General features: G+C 51.7%; 2 protein-coding genes across 13 annotated transcripts in view; one reads left to right on the top strand and one right to left on the bottom strand.

The window, feature by feature from the left end:
* Nucleotides 1-11,179, top strand: part of PRRC2A (proline rich coiled-coil 2A) — a 43,411-nt gene extending 32,232 nt beyond the window's left edge. For 2 of the 4 annotated variants that reach the window (XM_081181709.1, XM_081181710.1), the window contains exons 19-32: nucleotides 363-492; nucleotides 650-735; nucleotides 1,540-1,788; nucleotides 3,380-3,571; nucleotides 3,666-3,743; nucleotides 5,129-5,291; nucleotides 5,384-5,439; nucleotides 5,571-5,659; nucleotides 7,138-7,396; nucleotides 8,863-8,961; nucleotides 9,078-9,302; nucleotides 9,396-9,484; nucleotides 10,202-10,295; nucleotides 10,433-11,179. In XM_081181709.1, the coding sequence (XP_081037835.1) occupies nucleotides 363-492; nucleotides 650-735; nucleotides 1,540-1,788; nucleotides 3,380-3,571; nucleotides 3,666-3,743; nucleotides 5,129-5,291; nucleotides 5,384-5,439; nucleotides 5,571-5,659; nucleotides 7,138-7,396; nucleotides 8,863-8,961; nucleotides 9,078-9,302; nucleotides 9,396-9,484; nucleotides 10,202-10,295; nucleotides 10,433-10,570 (1,947 nt within the window). In that variant the 3' untranslated portion in view covers nucleotides 10,571-11,179. The remainder of the gene's footprint in view (nucleotides 1-362; nucleotides 493-649; nucleotides 736-1,539; nucleotides 1,789-3,379; nucleotides 3,572-3,665; nucleotides 3,744-5,128; nucleotides 5,292-5,383; nucleotides 5,440-5,570; nucleotides 5,660-7,137; nucleotides 7,397-8,862; nucleotides 8,962-9,077; nucleotides 9,303-9,395; nucleotides 9,485-10,201; nucleotides 10,296-10,432) is intronic. The other 2 variants (XM_081181711.1, XM_081181712.1) reach the window with 2 other exon arrangements.
* A 2,639-nt stretch (nucleotides 11,180-13,818) lies between these two features.
* Nucleotides 13,819-24,732, bottom strand: part of BAG6 (BAG cochaperone 6) — a 30,722-nt gene continuing 19,808 nt past the window's right edge. For all 9 annotated transcript variants that reach the window (XM_081181785.1, XM_081181781.1, XM_081181780.1 and 6 more), the window contains 11 exons: nucleotides 23,494-23,827; nucleotides 21,456-21,625; nucleotides 21,294-21,347; nucleotides 20,996-21,098; nucleotides 20,769-20,893; nucleotides 18,892-19,038; nucleotides 17,836-17,895; nucleotides 17,118-17,261; nucleotides 16,893-17,000; nucleotides 14,859-15,005; nucleotides 13,819-14,154 (listed from right to left, as the gene is read on the bottom strand). In XM_081181785.1, the coding sequence (XP_081037911.1) occupies nucleotides 14,056-14,154; nucleotides 14,859-15,005; nucleotides 16,893-17,000; nucleotides 17,118-17,261; nucleotides 17,836-17,895; nucleotides 18,892-19,038; nucleotides 20,769-20,893; nucleotides 20,996-21,098; nucleotides 21,294-21,347; nucleotides 21,456-21,625; nucleotides 23,494-23,827 (1,491 nt within the window). In that variant the 3' untranslated portion in view covers nucleotides 13,819-14,055. The remainder of the gene's footprint in view (nucleotides 14,155-14,858; nucleotides 15,006-16,892; nucleotides 17,001-17,117; nucleotides 17,262-17,835; nucleotides 17,896-18,891; nucleotides 19,039-20,768; nucleotides 20,894-20,995; nucleotides 21,099-21,293; nucleotides 21,348-21,455; nucleotides 21,626-23,493; nucleotides 23,828-24,732) is intronic.

Raw genomic sequence — 24,732 nt, 5'->3', positions numbered from 1 at the left:
GGAAAATTTATATAGAAAGGTTTATTGTTTTGTGTACATTCAGTTATAAGATAAACATATGCGAAGGGACTTGACAGGAAGTCAAAATATTTATTTTCATTATTATCCTTATTATTATTTTCTATTTGTTTTTATGTTTGTGCGGGTGTGTGTTTTGTATGGAATGTTTGGGAGGAAATAAGACGGTAAATAACAAACAAAATATTGATGTATGTAATTTTTATTTCTCAATTATACTTTGTGGTAGTATGGTTGTAATTTTTTTGTAACATAAAATCATTCAATAATTTAAAAAAAAATTTAAGGAAGGCTGCTCAGCTTCTCAAGGTCTCACGTATGTGTCTGTCCCCTGTCTCTCTCAGGACCCCATTCCCTTCCCCAGTGGCCCTGGCTTCTCGGCCCCCAAGGAGGAGACCCCTGGCGAACCTCGTAGCAGGAGTATTCTAGTGTCCGAGGGGCTCGCCCCACAGATCTGGAACCAGCTGAATTCCAGTGAGTTATTGCAAGCATGCAGAGAAGAAGGAAAGGCCATGCTCCTGGGGCAGGCTGGGAAATCAGAACTGGCAGCGAGAGGGAGCAGCTTTTGGGATCAGGGGAGAGAGAGCAAACATTCCTGGCTCAGAGGTGCCCCTGTGTTTTGTTTCATCAGACTCCTCCCGAAAGAGCTACCGCCCTGCCTCTGTGGAGCCCTGGATCGACCCTCTGAACGCCTTTGAAGAGGTTGCTAGTACGGAGGTGAGGTCCGTTGAGATGGGATGGATCAGGTACATGTTCTGCAGAGGCTCCCTTTCCAGGGCGGAGCCGGACTTTGCCAATGAGGGAGCTTTCCGAGCACAATTCTAAGTCTTGGTGCTGACCTTTAAAGCCCTAGACGACCTCGGCCCAGTATACCTGAAGGAGCGTCTCCACCCCCATCGTTCTGCCTGGACACTGAGGTCCAGCGCCGAGGGCTTTCTGGTGGTTCCCTTGCTGCGAGAAGCCAAGTTACAGGGAACCAGGCAGAGGGCCTTCTCGGTAGTGGCAACCGCCCTGTGGAACGCCCTCCCACCAGATGTCAAAGAGAAAAACAACTACCATACTTTTATTTTATTTTTTTAAGAATATTTTATTGAGTTTTAATAAGAGAAAAGATTACAAAAGACATAACAACAAACAATAAAAACTAAACACCAGAAAAACCCCAAAACCAAAAATTCCGCATAAAAGCAGAAACAAAAAAGAAAAAATACAGATAAAAATCCCTCCCTTCAATTTCTATCATTCTTTTACTTATTTTCCTGACTTCCTCTCACCTCCCTCTTTGGATTCCATTCAAAAATTTATTCAGCAAATTCGTACCCTCATAAACAACTACCATACTTTTAGAAGACATCTGAAGGCAGCCCTGTTTAGGGAAGTTTTTAATATTTAATGCTGTATTGTTTTTAACACTTGATTGGCTGGGGAAACTCAGCCAGATGGGCGGGGTATAAATAATAAATTATTATTATTTTCTGTCCCCTAACCCTGTTTCCTGACTCTGCTTTGCCCCTTGCCCAGATGAGCCTGTCTGACAGTGGGGTGGACCTCAGCAGCGACTCACAGGTCTCCTCGGCCACCTGCAGTCAGCGCAGCTCTCCCGACGGGGGTCTGAAGGCCACACCAGATGCTGGGGCCAAGCGCAGCGGAGCCATCGGCAAAAGCACCGAGGATGCTGCCGCTTCAGCTGGACCGGAGGGAGCAGAGCCTAAAGAGCAGAGGAGGCGGTCCCCGCCAGCCAGAGACTCCAGTCTGCTGAAGGAGAAGAAGGTACACAAGTAACTCTGGGGTGTCGCCACATCTTCAGTCAGCACTGATATAAAGCATGCAGCTGCATTGGTTTCCTTAATGCAGCGGTGGCCAAACTCTGCCCTCCAGCTGTTTTGGGACTACGACTCCCATCATCCCTAGCTAACAGGACCAGTGGTCAGGGATGGTGGGAATTGTAGTCCCAAAACATGTGGAGGGCCAAGCTTGGCCACCACTGCCTTAATGGTTTCCTTTACTGGATTGGTTCCACCCCACCCTGTTTTACTGAAACAGCTCTCCCAAAGGTTTCTGGTGTGTGTGTGTGTGTGTGTGTGTGTGTGTGTGTGTGTGTGTGTGTGTGTTTTGCGCTGACTGAGGTGTCCTCTTTTGGCTCTTCCACTGCCCTTCCCGTGATTGCCACCTCTTGACACAGTTGACTCTGCCATCCTGACTGGGCTTCTGAAATCGCCTGTTCTCCTGACTCAGCCACCTCATTTCTCTCTTGAGCTCTTCTTGTCATTTTTGCTCCAGTTAGGACTTGGTCCTCTGCCTCGGTTCGGCATTACAAATGGGGATCTGTGAGAACTGCAAGGCTTTTAGGAGGATTCCCACCTTACAAAGATCCTTTTAGCAGCGAAGAAAGCATCACCCCTTAACAGCCACAACAGCTGCATCCTGCTCCACTTTTCCAGAACAGCTTCCCCTGCCCTCTTCTTGCTAGAAAGGAGTCCACATGTTGGTGGTTTCAAGGAATCTTGGTGTGGGCTGCGTTTGTAGCTAACATGGACCGTGCATCCCAAGTTCTTCTTGCTTTGGGATTCTTTCAGGCAACTTCCCTTCCTCTTTCTGAAAGTACCGTATTTTTTGCTCTGAAAGACTCACTTTTCCCCTCCTAAAAAGTAAGGGGAAATGTGTGTGCGTCTTATGGAGCGAATTCAGGCTGCGCAGCTATCCCAGAAGCCAGAACAGCAAGAGGGATAGCTGCTTTCACTGCGCAGGGATCCCTCTTGCTGTTCTGGCTTCTGAGATTCAGAATATTTTTTTCTTGTTTTCCTCCTCCGAAAACTAGGTGCGTCTTGTGGTCTGGTGCGTCTTATAGAGCGAAAAATACAGTATATTCAGGAGAGGTAGCATAATTGAAGGACGTGCAAGTCTCTGCACTTAAAATTTTATCCAAGCAAAACTAGCCCAGGCTTTTCACCAGATTGAATTCCATTATATATATAAATGATTTTCACATATTCTAATCTTGGGGAACTGGCAATAATCCAGGCATGGAATGTAAGCTTCCACCCCCTGAAATCCTGCACTGATTTTGAAAATAGTACCAGGCATAATTCTCCCCCTTACATGCCTTCATGCCTGTCTTTGCACTCATAAATATATGTTGTTGTTTTTTAAGTGCTTTCACTTCAGCTGCAAGCATCAGTTGGTGCTAAATAAATGTGAAGTAACAGCCGCAGCACTTCCCCTCAACGCGCCCGCCCCCCCCCAAAAAAAAACACCTCTGGAAAGTGAGCCTGGATACTGCCCTCCGGCTAAACTGTTTGCCACCCCCATGGTCTCAAAGGGCCCATGAGTTTCACCACCCCTCCTCCTCCTCCTGCGACAGGTGAGCAGCTCCCCTGAGCCGCTGCCCCGGGACCACCCTCCCCCTGGTGCTATTGGCACAGAGCGTTCCCAGCGAGTGGAGAAAGCAAAAGACAACAGCGCAGAGGGTCTGGGTGCGATGACGTCCGAGCCCAACCCCCAGCTCGAGTCCCCCGGGGCCTGCCCACCCATCCAGTTTGGCGCTAGCGAGAAGGTAAGTGCCAAGATGCATGTGCTTTGCAGTCCCTTCTCGTCCAAGTCCCAGACTCAGATTCCAACCCCCGCCCCCTGGTTTTCGCCCCCTTCAGGATGCTGACCTTCGCTTCATGGTGAACGAAGGGCCGAAGCCAGACAAAGAAGAGCTGCACCAGGGACTTGCCGAGGGGGTAAGTAGGGAAGCCGTGCCAGCACTGATTTGGGGCTCCCTCTTCTCTTCCCACCCTCTTGAGTTCAGCTTGGAGGGCTGCAAAAGAGCTTGGCTTTGCTAGCTGGGCAATGGGTGACCTTGCATTCCAGCTGTGGGGCCTGTTGTAGTTTCAGCATGTCTCTTGGATCAAGATGCAAAATCAGGATTAAACTGGCTTCTCTTTTGAAAGGCCAGTCTTGGCCAGATTCCTGGATGGGAGCAGGGACATCTCTCTCCCCCCTCGCTGTTGCTCCCCATCAGTCCGCTGCATATTACTAATATTCCCCTCCCCTCACCCTAATCCTAATCTGAGGAGTCATTTCCCCACTCTTACTTACCTTCCCAGGCCGCTCATCTGCGGCCACATTGTTCTTTCTTTTATCAGATCAAAATGATCAGACAACTGCAAAGGTTGCTAGGTTTATCAAGGGTGCAGTGAGATTAAGGGCCACTATCTGAATGATAATCTTGGTCATTTGATTGCCCTTTTAACCCATTGTTGTCTTTTTAATTGTATATATTGCTTGTTTTATGTTGCTATGGCCGTCGGCTAATGCGAATAAAGTTTATCTATCTATTATCCCCTCACCCTAAGGTGTCGGGGCGGGTTACAGCATGCACCTTTTTAAACCACGTATTCTACGGAACAGGGGACGCGGGTGGCGCTGTGGGCAAAACCTCAGTGCCTAGGACTTGCTGATCACATGGCCGGCGGTTCGAATCCCCGCGGCGGGGTGCGCTCCCGTCGTTCGGTCCCAGCGCCTGCCAACCTAGCAGTTCGAAAGCACCTCCGAGTGCAAGTAGATAAATAGGGACCACTTACCTGCGGGAAGGTAAACGGCGTTCTGTTTGCTGCTCTGGTGCCGGTTCGCCAGAGCAGCTTTGTCACGCTGGCCACGTGACCCGGAAGTGTCTGCGGACAGTGCTGGCTCCCGGCCTATATAGTGAGATGAGCGCACAACCCTAGAGTCCGTCAAGACTGGCCCGTACGGGCAGGGGTACTTTTACCTTTACTATTCCACGGAAGATAAAATCAGAAAAAATACTGATGTACAAGCGATATAGGGGCTTGATTTCTGCAACCTGTTGTGCATAGGATTGCCCTTGGCAGTTTCCCCCAAAACCTCTGCAGGTTAAAAATGCAGCTGTTAGACCTGGGTGATAGGGAATATATTTTGCCAGATTTACTGTCACTGCAGTGCAGGGGGTTAAGCTGTTGATATGATTTCTCTATTAGTACACGTTTGCACATGGCAAGGTAGAGTTTAAATCTGTACGAGGGAAATAAACATTTGGTCCGTTTAGAAAGGAAGCCTAGAGCCTTGGTTGCCTCCAATGACTCCCCTACCTCCTCCCTCTCCGCAGCTGACCTCGGCCCCCAGGGAGTGGGAGCTGCTTCCGCCGGCCCCTCGCAGCCACCGAGCTTCCCCCGAGGCGCCTCCTGGCCGCGGCTGCGAGGCCCGGCCGTTCCCCGTAGCCCCAGCATCTTGCCTGCACAGCCTCCCAGCAGACGCTTCCGTGTTCTCAGGTATGGAGGGGCATTTGGAGCGGAAAGGGAAGATTGCTCACGTTATGCGGCTCCCAGCCAGAGCAGCGGTTGACTGTGCTTCTTCCTCCCAGCAGGTGAGAGGGGCCAGGGTCAGCGGCTGTACCCGGAGCTGTTTTACGGGAACCAGGTACCTACCTTGGCAGATTGGGCAGAGGAGGGGCCAATTTGTGTTGCTGTGGGGCCTCTGGCACAGCTCAGGAGGAATGGTTTTAGCTCTCCCACCTTCCCTGAAAGGTTCCTTGCATCCTCTTTCTGCAGGTCCAAACTGCCCAGCTGGAGTCCCAGCTTCATGGCGCGAGCGGGGGCAGCAGCTACCGACCAAGCACCCCTTCTCTGCACACCTACAGGTAAGGGCAGGGAGCATATGGGGCTCTGAACTCCCCTTGTGGGAGGGATAATAATAATTTATTTATTTATACCCCGCCCATCTGGCTGAGTTTCCCCAGCCACTCTGGGCGGCTCCCAATCGAGTGTTAAAAACAATACAGCATTAAATATTAAAAACTTCCCTAAACAGGGCTGTCTTTTAAAGATAAGATAGCTGCTTATTTCCTTCAGATCTAAAGGGCAGGCGCCACTACTGAGAAGGCCCTCTGCCTGGTTCCCTGTAACCTCACTTCTCGCAGGGAGGGAACCGCCAGAAGGCCCTCGGCGCTGGACCTCACTGTCCGGGCAGAACAGTGGGGGTGGAGACGCTCCTTCAGGTATACAGGACCGAGGCCATTTAGGGCTTTAAATGTCAGCACCAATGCTTTGAATTGTGCTCAGAAACGTACTGGGAGCCAATGTAGGTCTTTCAGGACCGGTGTTATATGGCCTCGGCGGCTACTCCCAGTCACCAGTCTAGCTGCCGCATTCTGGATTAGTTGTAGTTTCTGGGTCACCTTCAAAGGTAGCCCCACATAGAGCGCGTTGCAGTGGTCCAAGCAGGAGATAACTAGAGCATGCACCACTCTGGCAAAACAGTCCATGGGCAGGGAGACACCTCAGAGCCTCTGCAGCATGGCATGCATTCCCACCCTGCCTTTTGTGAGAAGCACTTTGGTCCACAAAGGTAATACTGTACCCATCTTCCTGCAGGCCACCATGTGGAACATGGAGCAAGCTTGTTTTCTGCTGCTCCAGGGGGTGGGACCCGAACCAGTGGATACAGGTTACAGGAAAGGGGAGTGGACCCTCCTTCCTTGGAGTTTTCTAAGCAAAGGTTGTATGGCCGTCTGCAAGGATTCTTTAGTCATGTATAGTTGAGATTCCTGCATTGCAGTTGGAGTCCCTTCCAACTCTACAATTCTATGGTATGACTGAAGGCAGCTCAGGGTAGCAGGCTGGAAAGGTCGTTGCAGGTCACAGTATGTGCACTAGGCCAGCTGGGTGACACCAAATCGGGCGGCTTCAGAGGTTCTTCCCTCCTTTGGACTACTTGGGAAGGTGGTGGACTTAGGAGCCAGTGTGGTGTAGTGGTTAAGAGCGGTGGACTCGTAATCTGGGGAACCGGGTTCGCGTCTCCGCTCCTCCACATGCAGCTGCTGGGTGACCTTGGGCCAGTCACACTTCTCTGAAGTCTCTCAGCCCCACTCACCTCACAGGGTGTTTGTTGTGGGGGAGGAAGGGAAAGGAGAATGTTAGCCATTTTGAGACTCCTTCGGGTAGTGATAAAGCGGGATATCAAATCCAAACTCCTCCTCCTCCTCTTCTTCCTTTGTTGGAGGTTTTTAAGCAGAGATTGGGCGGCCACCTGTCAAGGATTCTTCAGCAGCGAATCCCTGCATTGCAGGGGCTGGACTTCCATCTCTGATTCTGACCTGTGGCTTTCTTCCTTCACTAGGTCCCAGCACCTGTACCTCCAGCCCAGCCCAGCCCCCACTTCTCCTGCTCAGACGGCCGGGGGCGCTGTCTTGCCCAGCTCCGCCTTGCTTTCGGGGGTGGCCCTCAAGGGGCAGTACGTGGAGATATCGGCCCTGCAGGCGGCGGAGCTTCCCAAGCTGCCAGCCACAGGCCTGCTGTACCAGGCTCCCCCTCCTTCCTTCATCTACAGCTCAGCCTTCTGCAGCAGCCAGCTGGCTCCAGAGCAAGCCCTGCTTCAGGTACTAGGCATTGTGGTGGGCGAATTAACTGAAGGGCAGGCCTTCTGGGAATTGGGGGTGCAGAGGAAACCCGGATTTCTGGAGGCAGGTTGGAGAGGAAGAGTTTATGATGCGGCACAAATGGGTGGGAGCTGGGAGAGAGAGCAGGGCAATGGGGAATTCAGGGAGGGGTAGTCACATTTTAGGAAGCCAGGAGCTCTCCTCTCACACTGTGTCTATAATAGTGGGCAGCTTGGGACGCAGGTGGCGCTGTGGGTTAAACCACAGAGCCTAGGGCTTGCTGATCAGAAGGTCGGCGGTTCGAATCCCCGCAACGGGGTGAGCTCCCGTTACTCGGTCCCTGCTCCTGCCAACCTAGCAGTTTGAAAACACGTCAAAGTGCAAGTAGATAAATAGGTACCACTCTGGCGGGAAGGTAAACAGCATTTCCGTGCGCTGCTCTGGTTCGCCAGAAGCGGCTTAGTTATGCTGGCCACATGACCTGGAAGCTCCCTCGGCCAATAAAGCGAGATGAGCACCGCAACCCCAGAGTTGGTCACGACTGGACCTAATGGTCAGGGGTCCCTTTACCTTTACCTTACTCTCCATAGGTAAGTAGCTTTGTGCCTAGGAGCCAAGCATTCTTTTCATTTGGCTCGCTCTGAAGCTCCAGAGCCACAGATGTGAGTGTTGCCAGTTACTGAGGATCGTGGACCGCATGCTTCTAAATACCGGTTGCTGCGGATCACGAACAGGAGAACGTTCCTGCCCTTGGGTCCTGTGTCATGGACTGGTTGGATGTAGAGGAATGATGGGAGGCCCCAGCTGGGGGACCCTCAAAGGAAGAAGGCTCAGAGCTCAGGGAGTGGTAGTGGGACAACAATGAGTGGTCAGAGGGAGAAGACTGGGAAGAGGAGTGTTGAAGAGGTAACAGGGAGCAGAGAGAATTGTTGGCGCAGAGAGCTCCAGGACCCAAAGCAGGAGAGGCAGAGAGGTGTCAGACTGGTGAAGCCAGGAGGATCTTCCCCTAATTCTACAACAGACCCGTTGGTCTCCCAGAATCAGAAGGGGTATGAAGAGGGAGGAGCAGAGGCAGATGTGTCGACGTAGTCTCAGATTGCTTGGGAAGGACCCAGGGAAAGAGGACACTTAGGAAGCTGTGGGAAGGCAAGGACCTGTAGTCTCCATAACTGCCTCCTAGGAGCAAGACTTATTGAAGAAGGTTGCTGTGCTCGCGGGCCTGGCCCTCTTCAGCAGATCCTGTTCTTCTGATAAAAATCACTCTTGTGTGATTTGCTGCCAGCTAGCCTCTGACACCCTGCTTGTCGGTTTTGTAGAGCCATTGGCTTTATGGTGGACCTTGGAACTGATCCAGGAAGGCTCCGATGTCGAGCTTGCATTCAGAAACCTTTGATGCGATCCAAGTGGGCCTCCTCCTCTGGTCCTGTGTTGGGAGTTGCCATCATCGTGTCCCTTCTCCCTTGCAGGTGCGCCAAGAACTTGCATCCCCCTCCGAGTTCTACCCAGCCGCCCTGGGGCAAGGCAGCCAGAGCAACTTCCTGACTGCTCCAGGCCCTGGCCAGCAGGTGAGCGAAGCGCCATCTCTTTCAGCCCAGCTCCTGGACCAAAACTGTCCCAGGATTGTAATGCAGCCCCTGTCTTTCTCTCTTTCTCTCTCTCCGTCCCCTCTGTCCTGCCCCAGGTCCTGTTGCCCGTGGTGGAGCCGCCCCAGCTGCCCCCCGTGGTGAACTTTGGCTCCTTGCAGCAAGCGCCACCTTCTGCCCCTGCCCCTCCGCAGCCGCCGCCTCCCCCCATGCCCCTGGTGTCCGTGGCCACCCAGGCTCTGCGGGCGCCTGGGCAGCTAGCCGGGCGCCTCGTCTCTCCAGCCGTGCGAGCCTTTCCTCATGGCGGAGTGGGCCGTAGCGAGGTAAGGAAGAGGGCTGGTGGGCTGGGCTCTGCTCCATGGGAAAGGCCTCCCCACCCGCTGGTTCTGATGTAGGTTTTTTTTTTCCCCCGCCAGCTCCACGCTCTGGAAATGAAGCCGCTACAAGATTACAGGAAACTCAATGGCCTGGGGTCTCCAGGGGCCCGGCCCCCCTCTGGGGGCAGGTGAGTGTTCTGTGTGGGGCAGAGCTTTGGAGACAGAGGAAATGTCCTGGAAACAGACTAAGGCAGGGTTCAGCAAACTTTTTCAGCAGGGGGCCGGTCCACTGTCCCTCAGAGCTTGTGGGGGGCCGGACTATATTTTGAAGAAAAAATGAACAAATTCCTATGCCCCACAAATAACCCAGAGATGCATTTTAAATAAAAGCACACATTCTACTCATGTAAAAACACCAGGCAGGCCCCACAAGTAACCCAGAGATGCTTTTAAAATAAAAGGACACATCCTACTCATGTAAAAACACGCTGATTCTCGGACCGTCCGCAGGCCAGATTGAGAAGGCGATTGGGCCGGATCTGGCCCCCGGGCCTTAGTTTGCCTACCCATGCTGTAAGGTCTCCAGTTATCAAGAATTCCCCCCCCCCCAATGCTGCCTGGGGGTGCTGGCGCCCAGTTAGTATGTAGCAGACTCATAAAAGGACGACGACTGGACCCGTCTCACATTTTGTGGAGTGGACCCACATTGCCTTGAGTCAGCCAAGAAGCATAGAAAGGCCTTTCCCTAAAGCATCTTCCTGTTACTGGTGCCTTCTCTGCAAGTTCTCAGAAGTATCATTTCCGTTAAAAGTAGTAAGTGTCGGAAGATGGTTCCTGAGCAGCGAGAGAGAAGTGAAATGGCCCCTTTGGCTGCCTCGTCACGGAGACTTTTTCTCTCCCCTCAGGCCTTTCTCTGGAGGCTTTGGTGCCAGGCTGAAGTCCCCTGGTTCTGCCTACGGTGGCATCTTCCGTGCCCAGCGCTTTGAGGTCTACCAGCAGGTGAGGCCGCCATACAGGACTTGGTGGGATCGGGATTGAGAAACGGAGCCCGCTTTTTAAGGCAATTATTTGGGTGGGGGTTTCAGGAACGCAGCGACCTTCCTCCTCTCATCGGCTGTGTGTGTTCTGCTCCCCAGTCAGACGCCCTGCGCTGGAATCCCCGCTCTTGGGAGCGAGCCGCTCCACCGCGTGACGGCCCGCCAGCCCGCCGCCTTGAGCCAGACGTGCGCTCCCACACTGACAAGCAAGACCCTAGTCTCTCCGGCCACCACTAGCCCAGGATGCGGAACCCTCCCCTTTTCGATTCTGTTAACTTCCTCCCCCCTCTCCTCCCCAAGATCGCGGGAGGGCTGTTTGCAGGGGTTTGTTCCTCTCCCCCCCCCCTTTGGTGTATCCTGAATACGGGGTGTCTCCTTAAACTCCTTTTCTGTTTGTACGGGGGGGTGACACTGGAATTTGCCCCTTGGAGTAGGGGTGTTAGACACTTAGTGGGTGCTCAGAGTGTAATTTGGGAGGGGGGCAAGGATCAGGATTTTGGGAGGCTCCCTGCTGAATGTATTTTTGCTTATTTCCTTTGGTTTCACCTGAGTTTATTTTTCTGGTAGGGGGCTCTGTTGCCCTTTGATCTGAGGGGGGAGCAGCTCTGAGGTTTGGAGTGTAAATATATATAAATATGAACGTGTCGGGGGGTCTCTCCTCTTCCCTCTTCTATTTATGGGGGCGGGGGGAGGTGAGACTGGGAGCCTGTCTCCTCTCCTATTTGCTCCCCCGAGTTTGAAATAGGAAGCATTGAGTTTTTAAAAAGGTGGTCGAGCTGGTTTGTTTAATAAATAAAACCAAAAAAGTTGTTTAAAAAAACCAATAAAATAAAAAGTCAGACTGTGGGTTTTTTGGATTGTCACCTTACCTGCTGACGTCCTCAGCGTGCGAAAACTTTTCACTCCATGGAAAATGAAGCCTGGTCAGGGGAAAGAATTAGTTCTCTGTATCATGGGGGTTTTAGAAATCACAGGTGCCCGGGACGGTGCTTTGTGAAAAATATTGTCTTGGCAAAGCTCTGGTAGTGACTGCTTCCATATTATCAGAGGCACGAAAGGTTATATAGAAACTGCTTACCACCCCTTGTAGGCAGCTCTGCTTCTTGAGCGCTTCCATTCTCCCAATCCCTACTGGTGGCGGGGGGGGGGGGGATCGAAATTGCAACACACAAGCCTTCAAAACCATTCCCCAGGAAGTTTGCACATTAGGCTGGCCTGCCTCCATTTCTGTAGTGCTTAAAATAAAGGTCTACTTAGTTGTGCTGCTAGAAAAAGGTAACTTCCAAGGACGGTTATTTCCCATCACCCACACACCTAGCCTTTAAAAAAAAAAGCATTGTGTTGTGAACCTTCCTGATAAACGCATGCTTTGCAGTGATTCTTATACCCTGGATTAAATCAGTTGTGCAGCAGCTATTCTTGCTGCAATGTGGATGGTGGCTCTAAAGCAGGCATAGGCAAATTCGGCCCTCCAGATGTTTTGGGACTACAACTCCCATGATCCCTAACTAACAGGACCAGTGGTCAGGGATGATGGGAGTTGTAGTCCCAAAACATCTGGAGGGTCGAGTTTGCCTATGCCTGCTCTAAAGTATTAAGGCTGTCAGTGGGTACCAGTCTGGGTGGCTAAAGTGCCCCTCTGCCAGGACAACCAAATGCCTCATTACCAGCCACTAGAGAAGAGCAGCACACCTGGGCTCTTCGGAGGCTCCTATAAGAACCTCCAAGCAATGAGCATGCCTCTACAACAGAGCGAAGGAAGAACAGGAGCAGCTGGACTGAATGTCAAAGGATCTGTTGCAGGCACATTCTCCAGCCACGCCTACAAAAGGAAGACTGTTCCATTGGTTCACGGGCAATAAGTGACCGATTGACAGGTGGCCTACATTGGTTGGCGGAATCAGCTGTGCTGGGCAACAACAATTGGCACTTAAGCATTTAATCTATTCCCGAAGAGAAGGAAACTGCAGGGATGTTGAAGAAGAAAATCCAGTCTTGTAGCCCGTTTTTCATGTTGCAGCATCAGTTTGCTGCTTGCTTTTTAAAAAAGAGGTCTTTATAAAAAAATAAAATTTGCAGCATTCTTGGGCAGATTCTTCCCCAATACACGTTCTTGTATACATTTTCCCCAATACAAAAATGTGTGTAAGTACGTTTCCCTTTTTCTGTGCTATTTTTCACATATACCGCTTTTATCCATACTTTCCCCTCATACATAATATTATCTGCTTGGAGGCAGCTTTTCTTTAAAAACCTCTAACTGAACCAGATGGGCCTATTCCAGCAGGCTCTTCTTAAGTTCTTACAAGTTCTCTTCGGTTCCTCAATCCCACGTTTAGACCACGCACAAGACTGAGGCACAAAAACAAGTTCCACATACTACTTTGCTATGAGTTTTAAAAGGAAAGGTTTTTAAAAATCTGATTTAAATGGAAATGAGGTTTACTTTTTTTTTGAAAAAAGGCTATCTTAAAACAATAGGTGTTTGAGAAGTAACCTGGTACCCCAGTATTGCCAGAAGTTTGGCACAAGTGGGGTGCAAAGGGAAGAGGTGCCTGTCCACCCCCAACGTAGAAATGCAACACTCATCCTCTGGCAGTACCCAGCATGCCAAAGCTTACTAATTTTACTTATTTATATCCCACCTTTTCCCCCAAGGAGCTGAGGGTGACATACATGGCTCTCTCCTCACCCTGAGACAGGGTATGTGAGACGGTAACGGGACGCATGGTGGCTCAGTAGGGATGCGAACCCTGATCTTTCCTACCGCAGTCCAACACATTAACCGCTATACCCCGCTGCCTTAGTCATAAAGTGTTCAAACCACACTCTTGTTAGCCCTACAAGTTTTTATCTTTCACCTGAATCAGTGTTAAGGTGTAAAAGCCGTATCATAACCAATCTGACAACTTCACTCAGGAATGTTTATATTCCACCTAAAAAGAACTTCATTTTTATTTGATGCTTTACTGAGGGAGGGTAGCACTGGGCCAAGCGGCGCAGAAAGAAGAAAGGATAATTGTATCGTCTCCTGCATGGGAGAATGCAAAGGGACTCGCATACAAGTCTTATCAATTTGTGAACCTTGCAAACTGCCATAGGTGATAGTTACAAGGAAGCGTCTATTTGGGAATAGTGTAAAGCAATTCCCTTTCTAGGTTTTTTTTTAAAAAAAGGAAAGCATGTAAATATATATATACACACAATATACATATGAGATGTAAGGTTTGGTTATTAAGAACAAAATAGTGTTTTTTAAAAAAACCTTTAGTTAATTTTACTTGTATATTATTAACACTGCTGTTGAAGCGATATCAATGGTAAAGATTTAAATCGGCCTCTTCCTTGGCGACTTAAATTGCCGGTTTTGATCAATTCATCCTTTAATGCGAGATTGGTGCGCTTGGCTGCAGTCGCCGGGCCACGAAGCAACTCAATATCCCACCAGCCATAAGAGCATTTTGAAAACACACAAGCACCACCGGTCCCTGGACAAGTGGCTTTATTTACTGATTCAGCAGCAACTTCGAGCACTCCACTGGGGGAGAAAGGTCACAGCAACCAGAAGACGGGGTTGGGAAGGGGGGACGTAAGTTGGGAAGGAACTTAAATATTTGGCCTGAGAAGGGAGTGGCTGTCTGCATCGTGCACAAAAAAAGGACAAAGAGGTGAGCCCCAGAGAGAGGGCCTCCCTATCCAGGAGGGTTTGGGGGCAGTGACCGTTACAAGTCCTCGGCCACAAAGGCTTGCTGGGCATTGGGGAACCTCTGCGGGGTGAAGCTGGGATCAGCTTGCAGCCGCTTCTGCAGATCAGATTTCAGCTGAAAGAGAGAAGAAAAAGGAGAGTGAGGGGCAGGAGTCCGGCTGCCCCAAATCGCCTGGACAGATACCGTATTTTTCGCTCTACAGGACGCACTTTTCCCCCTCCAAAAATGAAGGGGAAGTGTATGTGTGTTCTATGGAGCGAATGCAGGCTCTTTGGCTTCAGCGATAGAAATGTGAAGCCTCCAAAGCGCAGAGGGAGCGCTCCCTCCGCGCTCCGGAGGCTTCGCGTTGCTTTCGCTGAAGCCAAGGAGCCTGCATTTGCTCCATAGGACGCACACACATCGCTGAAGCCTGGAGAGCGAGAGGGGTCAGTGTGCACCGACCCCTCTCGTTCCCCGGGCTTCAGGCAGCTATCCGCAAGCCTTTGGAGCGTGCCCCCAGCTCCGGGAGCAACCTTACCGCCACTCCCAGACCTGTTCTGGGGGCTGCGGTCGGGGGAAGCTCGGGCTTCTGCCAAAGTCGCGCGCAGCCTCTCCCAGCTGGAGAGGTTGCGCGCGGCTAAAGAGGAAGCCAAGACAGCCAGCGGGATGGATCCCGCTCGCTGTCTTGGCTTCTTTGCTCTTTGGGGGTGGGGGGTGGAATAATTTTTTTTCTTTATTCCCCCCCTCCTAAAAACTAGGTGCGCCCTATGGCCCGGTGCACCCTATGGAGTGAAAAATACTAAGGCCCCACCCACCCACCAACAGACCCCCATGCTCACCTGCTGTCGGTAGCCCTCCTGCAGTGCTGGCTCTGCCAGGTCTCTGCTCAGGCTCTCGGCGCTCGTCAGAGGTTTCACGCCTGCTACTTTGGCCGCTTTGTTGACTGCCTCGGACAGAAGGAGCTGGGGACCATCCCCCTGCATAGTCTTCCAAGAGAAGGAAGAGACAAGTTAAGGGTTCGGTGCTGGAGCGGCAGGTAAGCCGGAGCGGAATCTGCCTGCATTATGCGATCGGCCGAAAAGCGCAGCGGAGATTCGCACAGAGACTTCCTTCAGCAGTGGGTCAACCCTGCTACACACACCCAAAGCATTAGGGGAAGCTCCCACAAGGCAACCCTCTCCAGCTCTGAAGCAAGAATGAATGAAAGCTCACATGACTAGAAGCCAGAGCCAATAAGAGGCCTGCATCACTATTGTGAGTCTAGTTGTAAACATCCAGGTCTGGGATGTGCTGAAATTATGGAAGCAAGCATTAGCCCTTGCTCAAAGCTGGGGGTTGAGAAAGTTGACTTCCAAAACTTTTGCTTGCTTTCAATCGTCACATCTACTAGAGGAAGGGAGGATTTTGCATCCTTATTAGTGATACCATTTCCTTTGCATCATTTATTTACCCCTTGAATTTCTTTACTGCCCTTCCTCAGAGAATCACAGGGCAGCTTAGGAAAACCACAGAAAAATACATAACACAGTAACATCATGAAAGAAGAAGTTAGAATTCCCAAGGGAAGGGGTGTTGGGTGGGCACCACAAAAGGGAGAGGACTAAAAGGAGACAGAAGGGGGAAAGAAGTGAGGAGTTTCTCAAAACAAAAACCCAGAACATCTGCAATGAACTGGGGACGTGTCATGTCTCCCAAACCAGAAGGAGCTCAAGTCTGATTTAAATCTGCCTCCACTCTACACTTCCCATTGGTGAAGATTGCCCACCAGAGTCAGAGTGAAAAATAAATATTTGTTTCCCCCCAGAAAATTCACCACCCACAAGCAAGGCGTCCCTGAATCCCATCAAAACAAAAGAGGTTTAAAGACACTCAAGGCAAATCTAAAAAAAATGTAGTATAAACACCGACAACTGGGAAACACTGGCCTGCGAGCGCTCCAGTTGGAGAACAGCCTTTACCAAAGGTGTCATGGGCTGTGAAGACACTCGAACTCAGGACAAAAAGGAGAAATGTGCTAAGAGGAAGGCACGCTTGGCAAACGCTCACCGTGAACAACTCCCGCCTGCAAACCTATGTCCCCACTGTGGAAGGACGTGTGGATCCAGAATTGGCCTCCACAGTCACTTACAGATTCACTGTTAAGACTTTGTTAGTGGAAGACATTTTAGAATTCCTGCTCCATGACTGCAGTCATGGGACTGTTGTCTTTCACATGACAGTGTATGTTTTGACTCCACAAAGTGGGAAGTAATGGAGACAGGATGTTTGTGTGACTGTGTTCCCTGAAGTGGGACTATTGTCCTTTGTTTTGTTTTTTCTCTTTGCTGTCTGATGCTAGAGAGAGAGGGAGCCATGTTGCAGCGCTCCGTGTATGTTTATATGTAAATAAAGTAGATTAGCCAAAATGCTGAGTCGCTGAGGTCTGTTACACAAGCTGCGAAGACTCTGCGGGTCCCTAAGTGTGCTGGTGTCGGTTGCCATCGGTTGCTGTGATGTTCGGGCTGAAGAAAGCTTTTGAAGCTCCCGAACGATCAACCAGGAGAGAGAGAATATGCCAGTCGGGCGTGTGTCTCTGCCAGGGTCCTACTCAAGTGTAGGATAAGCTCCTGACAAGACAATCGTACTCGGCTACGAGTGGTCGCCAAAGAAGAAGATCCCGTCCAGGGAAATGGAATCGTGGACTTGCAGAGTTGGAAGGGACCCTGAGGACCATTCAGTTCAGCGCTCTCGCATGCAGGAAGTGCTGCTTGAAGCCCCTGGGGTTGGCCACGTGAGGAGAACCCGCTGTTTAAGAGAGGCTGGGCCGCCTTTGTCATTTCCGTGGGGCAACCCGAGTGAAGCGAATCCTGCCTAGGGCAGAAGGGCCTTCTCACCTTGCGCCGCTTGGCCGGCATGCCGCTCAGGTAGGCGTCGCTGAGGGGGGGCTGCTGCTTCAGCTTGCGCTGGCTCTGGATGTCCTCCCGGATGATGGGCACCCACTCCTTGCGGACGAGGAGGAGGGAAGAGGAAAGCATTGGGGGACCCGTTAGCAACTCCAGAGAGTTCTTTCTCCCTGCCCTCCCCCCGGTCGCCGCCCGCTTCCGCCCCAGACCACTCACAGGGGGCACAGCAGCTGCCCAGGGCTCTGCGTCGGGGGCGGGCGGCTCCCCTTGCTGCGGCTCCTCGTGCTCCGGCTCCCCGTGCTGCTGGGGCATGGCCTCCTCGGCCGTTGTGGCTGGGGCTGGGGATGCGGCGCTGTCTCGCTGCGAGGAAAGGGAGGAGAGAATGGGAGGGGGGCCCAAGCAGGGTGCGGAAAAGGGGCTTGGCCCCAAAGTCAGACAGTGGGCAGCTTCAGAATCAATAATCAAGTTTTCCCCCATATACCAGCAAGTTGCAAAGGGGTTCAGACACACAGACTGAGCCTAGGAGGTCAGGGGAGGGAGGAAGCCTCAGTCCTTCCACCTGCTATATGGGAACACTCCTCTTCTATCTCTCTTACAAGAATCACTGGCAGCAGCGCATGCTAAGGGCTTTGTATATTATTTTATTTATATGCCGTCCATCCTAGTGGTTTTCCCCAGCCACTCTAGGCAGCAGCAAAAAGGCATAATAAAACACCAACTATTAATAACTTCCCTGTACAGGGCTGCCTTCAGATGTCTTCTAAAAGTCTCACTGAGGGCGTTCCACAGGGTGGGTGCCACCACCAAGAAGGCCCTCTGCCTGGCTCCCTGTAACCTCACTTCTCACAGTGAGGGAACCAAACCACCAGAAGACCCTGGGAACCATGCCCTCTCCCAGCTCCACAGCACCCTGACCCCGGCTCCCACTCCATACCTGCAGGGTTTCGGAAGGCTGCTCTGCAGCCTGAAGCTCCATCGGCTCTTCTGGTACAGGCTGAGAGGATGAGAGAAGAGAGAGAGTGCATTCAGAGGCCTTGGAGGTGATACCCAGCACCCATAATAGAGTCACGGTCTCCCCACACGCCTCCCCTCTGATCTCCCAACAAACAAGTCCCACCGGGATGTGGTCCACAAAACAATCTGATCTGGCTCCTGGAGGCCCTACCAAATCTTAGCCAAATGAAAAATGAAGAAGGCGAGAGAGACTGCAAACAGCACCCCGCAACTGCTCTCTCCTTGGGTTTTGCATGGAATGTCTTGGCTGTGCACTGGCCCCCGGTGGAGTACAGGGTCAGGTTTAAGGTGCTGGTTTTGACCTTTAAAGCCCTATGCGGCCTAGGACCCTCGTACCTACAGAACCGCCTTTCCTGGTATGCAACACTTTGGAGGTCCCAAGTCGCAAGGTGGTTAGATTGGTTTCAACTAGGGCCAGGGCCTTTTCAGTACCGGCCCCGACTTGGTGGAACGCTCTGTCACAAGAGACCAGGGCCCTGCGGGACTTGACATCTTTCCACAGGGCCTACAAGACAGAGCTGTTCTGCCTGGTCTTTGGTTTGGACTCAGTCTGACCCTTATGTTTCCTTCCCCTTATGGTTTTGATTTATGGGCTACTATTAAAAAGAGGCTGCATTTTAAATTGTATTTTAAGCCGTATTTTAATAAACTGGGGTTTTTTTTTGTTTCCCCCTATTATGTTTTATTGTAATTTTATTGGTGTTAGCCACCCTGAGCCTGGCTCTGGTTGGGGAAGGTGGGGTATAAAGAAAATATTAATATTATTAATAATTATGCCCCGTAACTGCAATGTCCTCACTGCAACTGAAATTGTGGATTGTGGGAGAGTAATGGGGTTATGGGCCAAAATGCTCAACACTCAGAGACCTGGTCCAGCATCTCCTGGACAACAGAGGAGCCTCCCAAAAGCTACAGGAAACTAGGGTTTAGTGCCTGATTCCACTCGCGCTTCTCTATCCAATTTCAGGAGTCTTACCTGTGGGGGGTCGCCCATCCTGCGGACATACTGTAGTATTTGATCCTCTGTGACGGGCATGTGCTCCAGGATGACCTGCAGGCGCATGCTCATCATGGTGGTGAGCCAGCTCACCAAGGAGGGGTTCATGTCTGCCGACATCCGCCTCTGCCGCCCAGGCGGGCCAAGAAAGAGAGAGAGAGAGACAAGGCTGTCAGGGCCGCAAACTCCCATTCCAAGCCAGCAGCCCTCAGGGAACGAAACGGCGTCCTTCCGATTCATTGACGCAACCTCGAAATTAGCCGGGGCAACAAGTCCTTTGGGACAAGTAAAGTGAGCTGGCAATATACAACTCACAAATTTAACTGCTTCAATGAAAAGAGTCCTTAGGGCTGAAGAAAGTGGGAGACCAGCTGAGATCTTCCATTTGTTTTCATGACCAACACAACTCCGATACAGTCATACCTTGGATTATGAACTTAATTCGTTCCAGAGGTCCGTTCTTAACCTGAGGTGTGCTTTTGCTAATGGGGCTTCCCGCTGATGCCGCACAATTTCTGTTCTCATCCTGGGGCAAAGTTCTTAACCCAAGGTAATATTTCTGGGTTAGCGGAGTTTGTAACCCGAAGTGTTTGTAACCTGAGGTAACACTGTACTGCATTAGCTGAGGCCCTGTGCAATACAGTGGTACCTCGGGTTAAGAACTTAATTCGTTCTGGAGGTCCGTTCTTAACCTGAAACTGTTCTTAACCTGAGGTACCACTTTAGCTAATGGGGACTCCCACTGCCGCTGTGCGATTTCTGTTCTCATCCTGAAGCAAAGTTCTTAACCCAAGGTACTATTTCTGGGTTAGCAGAATTTGTAACCTGAAGCATTTGTAACCTGAAGCATCTGTAACCCGAGTTACCACTGTACAGAACAAAGTATGCTGGACTCTGACTGGGGAGACTGGGATTGTTACCTATAATCCCCACTCAGTTACAAAGCACACCAGTGGGACTCTGGTTCAGCTGCTCCCTGCCAGGTCAGCCTACCTTACGAGATAAATTGGGATGGTTGACTTCCATACTTCATTCAATCGGTTTCATTCTCCAATTTTTCTGCACCATTTTTAACGAGGTCATTATCATTGGGCAGACTTCCATTCGCCAGGAGCACAGTGTGGAAGCTAGTTGCTTGACCATGTTTCCCACGCCCTATTTCAACAGTCTCACCCCTGGGCACATCCATATTACCATATTTTTCGTCCCATAGGACGCTCCGTCCCATAGGACGCACCTAGGGTTTTTTTGGGGGGGAATAAAGGAATTCCCCCCCCCCTTTATTTCCCCCCCAAAACCAGGTCAGGGAAACCAAACCAGGTCGGGGAACAGCGGTATGGCGGCGCTGCGCCTCCCCGCTGTCCCCCGAGCTTGTGGGGCTGGCCGATGTCTGCCCAAAGCGCGGGGCTCCTGCAGGGCTCCCCAGGCCGCGGATATCTGCCCGGCGCGTGGGGCGCTCTGCTTCAGGGAACTCCCGCAGGCTCCCCAGGCTTGCTGATAGCTTCCTGAAGCCTGGAGAGCAAGAGGGGTCGGTGCGCACCGACCCCTCTCGCTCTCCAAGCTTCAGCGAAAGCCTGTATTCGCCCCATAGGACGCACACAGATTTCCCCTTCATTTTTGGAGGGGGAAAAGTGCGTCCTATAGGGCGAAAAATATGGTAACTTATGCTTGCAGAATTCCAAACGGGACTTCCAGCACGCAGCTCTGCCCATGGGATTCTGACGCTATCATCGGGGGACGCCACAACTCGCGGGCTTCCTTTTCTCACAACTCTAGTACCTCCCCAAAACTGCCCTGCATCAGCCCTACATCCCCTGAAGATGGGGAACGTCAGCGGAGCACAACTCATCACTCACAATGCGGTCGTTGATGACAGCAGTCAGGGCTCCCTGCTCCCCGCGCAAGCAGTAGAGGTTCAGCGCCAGGCACTCGAACAGGCCCTGGTTGCACAACTCCAGCAGCCGATACCCAAAGGTATTATCTGGAAGGAGAGAGGAGATGGATGCTGGAGGGGGGTGGGGAAGGACCAGGAGGAGAAGCAGCCCCCTGCAGAAAGCTCCCAGAACTCAGCCCATTCCCTTACCAGCGCAGTGGAGGATGTGCATTGCAATGCGGTTGAACTGTTCCTGCAGGAACTCCAGGTTGGTGCGGGTGATGTCAACGCCATCTTGAACTCGGACAGAGGCCTAGGGGGGAAAATGGGAGGCATCAGAGATGAGGGGGAAGGGGGAAGTCGGGGTTATATAGCTGTCAGGCAGCAAGAAGCCAGCTCAAAGAGCGTTTCTGCCTGCATCTGCTCTTGTCACATGTTGGCTGCCTACCATTGTGGAGGCTAGACCAGGCGTCGGCAAACTTTTTCAGCAGGAGGAAGTGGAACTTACAAAACTCTCGCGAATGTACTCCTCCAAGCCGTTGATCAAATTGTACGTGGCCATCTGGAAAAGCCGGAAGGGAGAGGGAACTGTTAGCAAGCAGCACAGGAATGGGCTCAAGGTGGGGAAGGAGGGGAGGTTGCGCTTGGAACTAGGGGCAGGTCCACTCACCCGAACGTTGCGCTCAGTGGGCTCCTGGCCGTGCAGGTACTCCTCCCGGAAGAAGCGGCTGAGCTGGGGCTGGATCCGCTGGAGGGGCTGGAACTGCCCGTGGAGCAGCATCACCATGTCGACCATGGAGAAGTTCTGGCAGATGAGGGAGAGCAGGTCTCCAAAGAAGCCTGGAAGGGACACAAACCTTGCAAGCTGACCTTCTGCTTAACCCGAATGGGACGGGAGGAAGCAGCAGTGGCTGGAAACCCCGGGAGAGAGAGAGAAGGAGGTATCAACTACTCCCTTGGGATTTCCCCAGAGAGAAAGAGCCTCACAGATGGAGGGAAAGGAGCAATGCCAGCTGGGAGAGGCTGTCCCTCTAGCAAAAGACACTTCTATGGGCTATGGCTGGCAAGGAGCTCAGGCAGGAGAGTGGCCAAGAGGCAGAGCTTGCAACCCAGCTTGTCCCATTTCAGCCATGAGCTTCTCAGTCAGCCTAAGGCAGGGGTCAGCAAACGTTTACAGCAGGGGGCCAGCTCACTGTCCCTCAGACCTTGTGGGGGGCCGGACTATATTTTGAAAACAGAAAGAACGCATTCCTATGCCCCACAAATAACCCAGAGATGCATTTTGAATAAGAGCACACCTTCTACTCATGTAAAAACACCAGGCAGGCCCCACAAATAACCAAGAGATGCATTTTTAAATAAAAGGATACACTCTACTCATGTAAAAACACACAGATTCCTGGACCGTCCGTGGGCCGGATTGAGAAGGCGATTGGGCCAGATCTGGCCCCCGGGCCTTAGTTTGCCTACCTCAAGGCCTAAGGCAAGAAATTATCCCTTTGCCTCAGGATGAAGCAGAGCAAAAAAGAGAGAGGAAGTGGAACTGAAAAAGGAATCCCCCCACCCACCCTTGGGCAACGGTGGCAGAGCCAGGGCCCAAAAGTCCAGACAAGTGTTTCCCATCGTCCCGTGCGAGCAAGACCAGTGATCGGGGATGATGGGAATGGTAGTCCAAAAACAGCTGGAGAACCAAGTTTGGGAAACGCTGGTCCAGACTGTGGGAAGTTGTGGGCGACAGACACCCAAGAAAAAGGAGGAGCAAGGTTTGCAAGGGGTTCTAGAGAGGGTAGTGACCAGAGAGATCAAAAGGGTCAGCCTGCCTCTCCCAACTGGGGCAACTAGGACCCCAGAAAACAGGAGTCTTTGAATTAGTCAGGGAGCAGAAGGCAGCCTTCTCCAAACCAGTAGGTTTCCAAGCACAATTCAAAGTGTTGGTGCTGACCTTTAAAGCCCAAAACGGCCTCGGTCCTGTATACCTGAAGGAGCGTCTCCACCCCCATCGTTCAGCCAGGGTGGAAGCATTGGTTGTCAAACCATTCTGTAGCTATGTGAAGTGGAGAATAGGGGGCACCTAGCAACTCTCAGCACCCTGAAGCAGCATCTCCACCCCCATCGTTCAGCCTGGACACTGAGGTCCAGCTCCAAGGGCCTTCTGGCGCTTCCCTCACTGCAAGAATTGAGGTTACAGGGAACCAGGTATAGGGCCTTCTCGGTAGTGGTGCCCACCCTGTGGAACGCCCTCCCACCAGATGTCAAGGAAATAGACAACTATCTGACGTTTAGAAGACATCTGAAGGCAGCCCTGTTTGGGGAAGTTTTTAAAGTTTGATGTTTTATCCTGTTTTTAATATTCTGTTGGGAGCCGCCCAGAGTGTCTGGGGAAACCCAGCCAGATGCGTGGGGTATAAATAATAAATTATTATCTGGTTTTCAACATCATGATATATCACCAGCTAAACACTGAGGTATATATCACGATGTCTGTTATAAGGATGGAGCTATGTAGAGGCACTGTCTAGCTTCACAGTTTTCCCTGCTTCGTGATTTTTGCACAACACACACCATGATTCACAATATATTGCCAGGTCCAAAATTATGAAGTCGATAGCACAATGTGGACTTCAAACCGGCTGTTGTTGTTATTGTTATTATTAACCAGCAGCATCCCCCCCACAGTGCAAAGGGGGCACATCCAAGACCTTCCTTACCCAGGGCCCCTTCTGTGCCTGGCTCAAAGATGTTGCTGGTGCCGCTCAGGCGCTGGATGAAGTCCGCGATGCTCTCGGTGCTGCCCTGCTGGGCGCTGAGCGACCCCATCATGGACGACAACACCCCTTGCACCACGCTGGTGAAGAATTCGGGCGGCAGGGAGTCTGGCGAGGCACCGCCACGGACGCTGCTGCTCCCGCCCCCCAAAGGCGGCTCCATGCCGCTCTGGGGAGCTGAGGGCGGGGGAGGAGGCGGTGGCGGGGAGGCCGCTGGCTGCGGGGGAGGCGGGGCCTGCTCCGGAGGGTGGGGAGGAGCCGCCCCCATCTGCGTCGCCTGCGGAGAGAAGGGGACAGGGGAGTGAGGCCGGAAGGGTGCTGGGGAAAGGCATGCAAAGGCTTCCAGACCAGCAGATACAGGGCAAAATGAAGGAAGGGCTGAGGCCGAAAGATGGCAGGTCTCTGGGTGACCCAAAGCACATCAAGCAAGGGCTTTGGATAAAAGTGAAGGTAAAGGGACCCCTGACCATTAGGTCCAGTCGTGAATGACTCTGGGGTTGCGGCGCTCATCTCGCTTTATTGGCTGAGGGAGCCGGCGTACAGCTTCCGGGTCATGGGGCCAGCATGACTAAGCCGCTTCTGGCGAACCAAAGCAACACTCGGAAACACTGTTTACCTTCCCACCAGAGCGGTACCTATTTATCTACTTGCACTTTGATGTGCTTTCGAACTGCTAGGTTGGCAGGAGCAGGGACCGAGCAACAGGAGCTCACCCTGTCGTGGGGATTCGAACCGCTGAGCTTCTGATCGGCAAGTCCTAGGCTCTGTGGTTTAACCCACAGAGCCACCTGCATCCCGTGAAATCTGCTAAGTAGATCTAATAGCAATAAAGCTTCTGAAGCAAATTTAAGAGCAGATGGAACAAAATCAGGTATCTAGATACATCTTCTGAAACAGAAAAGTTTCCTGTGGACATCTTGAAGAGAACAGTGATGGCGCTGGCCTAATCTCGCTATGGACTTTGAATGTCTCTGGAGTCTCCCAGTTTCTGCCATTTTCTCTTTCCGACACAATTTCCTGACTTGCATGTGTGCTGGCGGTTATGTGTTTCAATTTCTGTAGACTGCTTTGCTTTTGGTTCGCAGCGTTGTTTGGCTAATCAAACCAAACCAAAGGCTGTCCTGGATGCTTTAGCTGAGATTCCTGCACTGCAGTGGATTGGACTTAATGAACCTTGGGGTT

This window comes from Podarcis bocagei, assembly GCF_964188305.1.
Source record: "Podarcis bocagei genome assembly, chromosome: 2".
Taxonomy (NCBI): Eukaryota; Metazoa; Chordata; class Lepidosauria; order Squamata; family Lacertidae; genus Podarcis; species Podarcis bocagei.
Note: the sequence above shows the minus strand (reverse complement) of the source record. Positions and strands in the feature narration are given on the sequence as shown.